General features: G+C 38.5%; 1 protein-coding gene across 1 annotated transcript; it reads right to left on the reverse strand.

Moving 5' to 3' along the window:
* Window positions 1-9: 9 nt before the first annotated feature.
* map7a (microtubule-associated protein 7a) lies at window positions 10-7,518 on the reverse strand. Its single transcript, XM_059353902.1, has 15 exons — window positions 6,991-7,518; window positions 6,185-6,286; window positions 5,336-5,407; window positions 5,081-5,244; window positions 4,876-4,969; window positions 4,579-4,695; window positions 3,444-3,589; window positions 3,193-3,314; window positions 2,852-3,090; window positions 2,591-2,768; window positions 2,323-2,491; window positions 2,077-2,181; window positions 1,853-1,903; window positions 1,492-1,711; window positions 10-574 (listed from the first exon to the last, which is right to left on the reverse strand). Exons 1-15 carry the CDS (start codon window positions 7,115-7,117, stop codon window positions 564-566), a joined length of 1,917 nt encoding a protein of 638 aa, XP_059209885.1. The 5' UTR covers window positions 7,118-7,518; the 3' UTR covers window positions 10-563.
* Window positions 7,519-8,391: the final 873 nt, after the last annotated feature.

Consider the following 8,391-nt stretch of genomic DNA (forward strand, 5'->3'; position numbering starts at 1 on the left):
CTAAGTTCCTTAGCAGCTTTGAAATATGTGATTGCTATACTTCACAAAATCAAAGGGGAAGAGCTGTCACCGACGACCTAATCTCTTGTGTTCTTAGCACAAACGTCCACTTGAGCTATTCTATATTCCACAGTGACAAAACTGAGGAAGGAAAAGTGCTTAGGCGGCAAGAAATATCAGGAATAAGCAAAAAGCATATGGCTAACATATGTTGTGTTTGTTAAAATGGCTATTCCTAGTATTTCACAGAGGCAACACTCGCCAGCAAACTATCATTACCACTGTCTACATCTACTGGTTTTTGGATAGTCATTATTAGTTCAGAAACCTGCTGTACTGAAGAAAGTAATAAATAACTTGCCCAATATTTGTGCCACTGGTTACACACACAAAAAGTGACCAAATGCTGACGTCCTCAGTGAGAGGCAAGGCTGCAATCTTACATGCTCTTTCAAGGCGCCGGATGGGCGGCGAAATGGCTGTACTGCAGTAACTCCTGTGTTTCACAGAGAAGACACAGCTCTCCAACAAAGTCTTTGAACGTCTGCTCACTTTGCAGGTGCTCAGATGACTTCTGCAGAATGCACAACATGGAGACAAGGAAAATATATCACATAAAATGCTAAGTATGTTAGGTAGACTTTTCATTAAGGGATACTTTATATACAGGATAAGGACAGGCTATTCGCTCACAGACCTTAATGGCTTTATATACTGTCAGGTATAGTGTGATGCAGAGCTTGTAGGACGAAATGTTGCATTAATAGTAATTTGGGAGGTGGTAAACTTAAACAGCTTATTCTTTCCCTTTGCTACTTTGTTTTGTCCTGCAGCTGTACCCTTGTTGGAGGTACACACGCTATACTGTGGAGAACAGAAGCTGCCAAAATGAATAAATAAATTACTTGATAAATGAATATTTCATGAAATGTACCAAAATAAATGTAGATATTCATTTATTGATGAAATGTGACAAATTACATTTTCAGTTTTAATAAACTGTATTAACTACTACATTTACTTCCCTATTTATATATTTATTAATATTAATTTTTACATATTTTTATTTATTTATTTTTGCATTTATTTTTTAGATCTTATTTTAAATAAAACATTTTTTAATTAAAAATAATAAATCCAACATTTTTTTAAATATTATTTGGGCACTTTATATGGCATATTAATTTATTCATCAAATAATTTATTATTTATTTTGGGTAGCTTCCACCCTTCATAATATACAGGTCACCATTGTAAGAATAATTTAATGTAAATTTTCTAGGCTGATGCAAGGGACCCTACCTGTACAGCTCACAGTTCAAGATGATCGAATGGTCCTAATTGTCTTGTTTTTAGGTCCATAAGGGTTTAAAATTGGACTTCTAAAAAGGCACCAGCCACCAGAGCAAAAAGTTATCTGAATCTGTCTGGTGGTTGGTGTTAATTTCCCACCCTGAGGACTGAGTGTTCTCACTTTTGGTTGTGTCTCACCTGCTCGTTGGTGGGTCTGGATTTCTTCCAGGCCTGTGAGAGTCCGGAGGGACCTGCGTTCTTTAAAGGCCACAACAGGTACCACGTCGTCCTCATTGTTCCGCCCCAGCTGTGAGGTCTTCGTCACAACTGGCAGCTTAATGGCATCTTCTATAGTGCCATTGTGCACAGGCTGTGTGTTTTCCTTTGGTTGGGCTTCGTTCCTCACTGGTGCAGACTTCTGTGTTTGAAAAGGATTAACCAATTTGGTCAAGGACAAGCTTTTAGAAACGGAGCTGGTTAGATATTAATGGGTACTGGACGTGCGTCATATGAGCCCAGGAGCAATTTACTATTACAAAAACTGCACAGTAAAGCTCACCGTATCTGGAGAATCTGTCCTTCTGGTTCTCCGCATGATCTCCTCAAGTCGCTGGAAAAGAAAACAGCTTTTATTAAAACACTGTCACAGTAATCTTTTTGAAATCATCCAGTCTCTTTAATAAGACAGATATTATTTGTTTTTATAAACACAGAAAAACATATTTGTGTACAAATATAATAATCTTACCCTTTTTTTAAATCAATCATTAACAAATGAATTACCTTTTTCCTTGCTTGCCGCGCTGCTTCCTCTTTCTGAGCGATTATTTCTCGCTCTTGTTGCATCTGCTCTGCTTTTGCCTTCTCTTTGGCTTGTTCCTCCTCTCTCTACATAAACAGGGCAAACAGTGATTGTCATTTAAAAGCAAACATGCAAAAAAAACACATCCACAATGATGCCTGTGGGTGCAGATATGGTTCCTTATACAAATAGTTGCTATTTGCTTTGAGAAATGTTTGAATTTTCACCTGTTTCTGCAGAAGGGCGGCTTCCCTCATAGCCTGAGCTCTCTCTTCCTCAGCTTGTCTCTGCTCCTCTTCCTCCCTCCTCATCTTCTCCTCTATGAGACGCTGAGCCTCGGCCTGCTGTCGTGCTCGCTCCTCCGCCCTCTTGCGCTCCAGTTCTTCACGACTCCGCCTGGACATAAATTCACGTCAAATAATCATAAATTGTTATACAAGATTCTTAATGGCCTTTAACTGCAGTGTTTCTGTCGTAAATGGACATTCTTTCTACCTTTCGGCCTCCTCTCTTTGCAGCCGCTCCTGCTCCTCTCTCTCCCGTTGTAGTCGGGCCTCTCTCCTCCTTTCAGCCAGGAGACGTGAAGCCTCCTGTGGGTCTGTAGTCCCGGCTGAAGGCCTGCACACAACTTCAGGAGGCTGTGGAGCTGGATGAGAAGGTGTTTGGGGAGGACCTGAAGAGAAAAAATATCAACTTCAATATGCATTTAATGCCACTTTTAAATTCAACACGTTTTGTGTTAAGCATTTAGCTTACTTCGCTGTCCTGATGTTCTCGTTATAGCTGCTGTCTGTTTGTCTGGCTGGTTCAAACTTGGAGTCTCTGGTGGATTTGCATCCCTCGTTTTCTCTCGCTGACCTTCAGCTGGCGTCCGGATAGGCCTTGAGTTACCAGGAGAGAGGGCAGAGATACAAACGGCAACATCTTCCTCAGGGACCGACGGGAGCTCGAGCTGCAGTGGGGTTGAATGTCTGCTGACTGATCTTCGGGGAGTCCTTTAAGATCCAATTAAAGAGAGCAGATGTCCCACTTTGTTCAGATCAATGTAACGTCATGAATGTACAGTGGATGTTTTTTGACACAAACATTTCACCTACCGATCAGGTGAGGGGGAGGTTGTTCTGCTCTGTGTAACTTTGGTTTTGACACCAGTGTTGACAGGAGATGATCTAGTATTTGACTTCTTCTTATTAGTGTCCTTCTGTTTTGGTGCCTTTATCTAAACCAAAAAAAGAAGTGATCAGAATTCAAATTCAGAATTATCATTTTTGGTCAAACAATCTGACTGAAAAAAGAGACAACTGGGTGATCCTAAAATATGTAAGTCCAAAGGAACAGCTAGAATTACCTGTGGCAGATTGATGCTTTTGTGTTGGCTGTTGTTGGGACTGGGAGAGGCAGATGGCTTGTGGTGGACTGGACCAGAGTGGTGCTGGGGTTTGTGAGGAGGGGTGGTGGTGGTGGTGGTGGAGGAATTCATGGAGTGGAATGAAACTGCACGGCGACAAATATGGACAACTGAGCCAGTGATTTGTGCCATAGTTTGGGAAAATTGGGGGAAATATGCACAAATGGTGGAAACAGTGATGGAATTGTGAAGCAACGAGAGAAGAATTAGCAACGATTAGCAGTTGGTTAGTTTTAGTAGTATCTCACAAATGCACTACAAACAATTAACATTGTTGTAATATTAAAGGCCTACTATGCAGGAATTGTTGCTTATTTTTTTAAAACAACATTCATTGGCCCCTCCTCCCCTGCTCAATGTGAACTAGCTTTGTCCACTTGGTGTTTTGCCTCAATATATTTGCTTTTTTTTATGCCTAGAATGTTCCTGGACACAGCAAAACAAAAGAGAAAACACAGACAGAGGGCAGGGTCTCTGATGGAAGCTGCTCAACTCAGAAATAATTATGTAAATCAATTAAAATGCCATTAATGTACCAAAACGTATATGTTAAAAAATAAACACGTGCATTTATTAATGTAAATAAATAAATCTGGTAACATAAATAGGAGGGAAAATGAAAAGACAAAATAATTAACAAACAAATAAATAAACTCATAAATCAAATGAAATGCAAAAATACATTTTAAAATACATATATATAAATAAATTGATTAAAAGAGTAAGTAAATAGGAAAGTAAAAAAATGTATACTAAAGTTAGCAAATAAAAACTACTACTACTAAAAATACTATTTTTGTCACATTTATCATTTAGTTAATGCCATTTATTTTCAATATTATTATTTGATATCTTTAAAAATCTTTTGATCATTTTATCATTTAGCATATTTATGAAGTAATTAATTAATTAATTAAATTTAAATTTTTTTTTTTAAAGATCCCCATTAGTTTGTGCCATTTTAAGCTGGTAGTCTTAATGGGGTCCATCCTCCATAGTAAACTTGGTTTTTAGGAACATCCTGCATAGAAAACCGTTAATACAGGGTGCATTATATTATCATGGGGGAGAGTACCTTCTTCTCCTGACTGACAACCAGCACTCTTGCTCCTGGCCAGATAAGAGCATGTAGGAGTAAGCAGGCGACTGACCAAGTTCTTCTCCCATGTTGTCAGTGGCAAGCGACGTGGAACTAGTACATTGATCGGTATAAAGTTTTAAAAGCAGCAAAAACAAAAGATAAGGCACTCCAAGAATCGTTGTGTAAAGACATGTTACACAGAGAACAGATACTGTTAAGTATGGTGTTATGAGTTTAGAAAGATCATGTTAAAAGAGAGGGAAAAAGGAAAGCACATTCATCTCTACTTACCGTTCTTGGTGAGCTTCCTTCCTCTTGAGTTGTGGCTCTGTTGGGCCTTTTGGCTCTTCTCCACTGTCCTACGCACTGCAGTTTCATGCCGCTCCTTTATTCATGAAAACAAGCATCAGTGTGGATGTTATTCAACAAGCTGAGCTGTGAGAGCATCAGCCGGACTAAAAATAAAACTTTTTTGATTTCCACCATCACAACTGACTTTCTCCTCCTTCAGTCTCTGCCTGCGCTTCTCTTCCACCGCAGCTCGCTTCCGCTCCTCTTTGAGCCTCTGGTCCAAGAGTTTCTTCTTGCGCTCCTGCAGTTGTTGTTCATAGTAACGCCTGGCTCGCTGCTCACGCTCCAACCTGCTCTGTTCCCGAGAGGCTGAGGAAATAAGTGAACCAGTATAAATAGATTATGTATGTTAATCTTATTTAAAAAAAATTGAGGACAATGCATGAACAGTGTCACATACCAAGTAACTTCTGGTGCTCCTCTCTTCTCTCCCGTGCTGCTTTCAGCCTGTCGTCCACATTTCCATTGGCCACTACAAAGTCAAAATAATACTTTGTCACTTATTTGATGCTGTACTATTCACTGTACTTATTTGTGAATATACTTTTCATTATATTAGGCATATAAAAATCAAGGCAGTCTGTAAAACAGGGTTCCAACATATTTTCATGACACTTTTCCAAAGACCCAAAATAAAACATTATTTCCAAATGGGATGCAAGTCTGCAGCAAAAATAATTATGTAGGCTTAGGCTCAATTCTCAAAATTTCTTCTAAGCATCAGATACGTTTATTCTTAATTCATTGTGTGCTCAAAATGAAGGTATAGACAGAACGTGGGGGGAAAAAAATGAAGAAATGTGCATGATAATAAACATATTATAGCCACATTACCTTACATCGACAGCAATAGAAAATAGATTTCCACAGGAGATTACTTTAACAATTTCATTACATACAACAAAATGTTATGACTTTGTTATGACTGTTATGACTAAGGATTGAACATTAAATATCTTGTCTTTGAGCTGTATTCAATTGAATGTCTGTTGCAATGGATTAGCAAAATCATTCCAATCTGTTTTTATTTTATTTTTTTCACCGTGTCCCAACTATTTTGGAATCAGGGTTGTAATTCCATGACTTTTTCAAGCTTGGAAAGTGAGATTTTGAAATTCCAGAGCTTTTCCAGGTTTCTTCACGAACATAAGAATCCTGGTAAAAGGAAGTCTGAAAATGCTGAAAGTTATTATCCATAATAATATGACAGCTGGCTGATAAAAGGGTAAATGTGGGGGCTGCTTCAAACCTGCAGCGGCCCGTGGAGAGGCTGTGTTGCAGATTTGGGCAGCCTTGTTGACAGAGCAGGCTGCTTTCTTTGCCTGTGAATTTGGTTTGATAGAACCATTGCCTGAAAGTGAAGAATAAAAAAAAAACAGCATATTATTCGGTAAAAAAAAATAGCAATTCCTCTGACCTCTTTTTATTTTATTTTTAATAATCTGACACTCAATATTCCTTTGATATTTTGGATTTTCTACTATCTGTAAATACATCTTTTACTTCAACAGATGATGTAACAAATAATGTACGTAGCAAATCAGCGTAAAAAAAAAGAAGGCGAAAATAGTGGCTACTGTGGACTTTGATGGCCTTAGGGTCATCAGCAAATGAAAGAGCCATTATAAACTGCCTGCGTATAAAAGGCAAAGAGAACATGCTAGCACCTGATCAGTCCTCATGAAGATGACTAACACAAGCAATGAAAAGGTCAGAACATAGAGTCACCACACAAGACTAATGAGCAATTTGTATAAATGCACAATGGGGAGAAAAATCACATGGATGTATTCCTGTAGGGTAAAAAAAAAATATAAAGATGCTGATTATGTCCACAGATGACCCCTGATTTTCTCATGTTTTACAGTAGCCATGCCCAGTTACAGAATGAATTATTTCTCAAATGCTTAATCTACTGTGTATATTGTATTGCGTCATCAATATGATCATATGATCCAGTATTTGTGATCTACAGTCCTGGCTTTCCTCCAAGGAAAGGCTTGTTTTAAACAGACAGATCTTTCTTAAACAAAAGCACAGATAAAATCTACTCACCTCCTGTTCTTTCAAGTCGATTCTTCTTCTTCTGGCTGTCGATGGTGTGTGTAGATAGTGGTCCCCGCGATGGAGGGATGTCACTGTGTTTCTTCTGCACAGCCATGCTAGGTTTTGAGCCTGGCATACCAATGCTCTCCCTCTAAAACCCCCTCCTTTTCTTTTCTCCTCCTCCTCCTCTTCGTCCTCCTCTTTTCAATTTCTATTTCAAGATGCCTTCGGGTCCTCGCTTTCCAAGTGCGCTGAGCAGAGATCTGCCCTCTGCATCAGCTGCTCGTTCATCTGTGCCTTATAAAAAAATAGAGAGAAAAGCATGAAAACAAAGCTACCCCCTGTCCACTAGTTCAAAGATATATTAAAGGTTATCCTCAAATTTCCTCCTGTCTCCTTTAAGGCAATGGAAGTCTGGAGAGATTCTAATCCTCAATGAGTCTTGTCTATAAAAAGGCTACTCCCCCTTTAAAGATCTCACCCTTGTGAGCTGCTCTGCTTTACTTTCACATAATATAGCTGTGTCACTTTAATTCCCCCACCACACTGCCTGCCTGCTAGATGGATGTGGCCAAAGGGATGCAGCGTTTACTGGAGATAGAAAAAAAGATGGAAGCACAGCTGAAAGCCTGTCGTCATGAATAATAACCATGACAACGGTGGTATAATATTCAGTGACATACATTGCTTGACATTAGCTCGCTCTGATGGAGTCAGTGTTCTCAATAGACGAGGCAAACATTTGCAGGTTTTTTTTTTTGTTACCCATGATTCCTCCCTGATGAATGAAATGGTATCACCACTAGATGGAGGTCTTTCTTTCTAGAGAAACAAGCTGAATTTAGTCTTGCCTTTAAAGAGCTTTGGTTACATTCACATAAGTTGACCTTTTTACCCAAATTTGATCCTTTTTTCAAGGCCGAATGAGTAAAAATCTAATCAAATTAAAAAAGGGAAGTTTTCTCTTTATATATTGTCAAATCCATTATCTTTACAACTATAAAAGCCGGACAACTTGAGGAATATGTGAACAACTATTTAATGAATTTCTATTAAAATGTTTGTGGACATTCACTTAGTGCATCTGGTTTACAACATGGGGTTCCTGACTCCCACTAGAGGTCACCAAAACTTCACAGGGGGTCACGAGGCCTTCTTGATTTTAGGGCGTGTTTTTTAAAAATATATACAGTTGGTCTTTATGTCAGCATTTAATTTATTTCTGTGAGGAAAACTAAACAAAATTATTTGTTTTAAAGTTTGGATTATTATTTAAAATTGTTTTTTTTCCCAAACTTGTAGGAAATGGTTCACAGCCTTCACTCAGCACATTGAAGCAACTGGAGAGCTAATATAACACTGACTTTTTCATAAAAACACGCCTATAAAGATTAAAATAGAATAAAATAA

The sequence above is a fragment of the Centropristis striata genome, chromosome 16, assembly GCF_030273125.1.
Source record: "Centropristis striata isolate RG_2023a ecotype Rhode Island chromosome 16, C.striata_1.0, whole genome shotgun sequence".
Taxonomy (NCBI): domain Eukaryota; kingdom Metazoa; phylum Chordata; class Actinopteri; order Perciformes; family Serranidae; genus Centropristis; species Centropristis striata.

Bases quoted from the DNA above. Each gene is read 5' to 3' on its own strand.
- map7a (XM_059353902.1), bottom strand. From the start codon at position 7,117: ATGCCAGGCTCAAAACCTAGCATGGCTGTGCAGAAGAAACACAGTGAC. The intron at 4,696-4,875 runs GTAAGTAGAGAT...TCAATGTACTAG, and splicing joins AAGGAAGCTCACCAAGAACG to TTCCACGTCGCTTGCCACTG. The intron at 2,492-2,590 runs GTAGAAAGAATG...ATTTATGTCCAG, and splicing joins CAAAGAGAGGAGGCCGAAAG to GCGGAGTCGTGAAGAACTGG.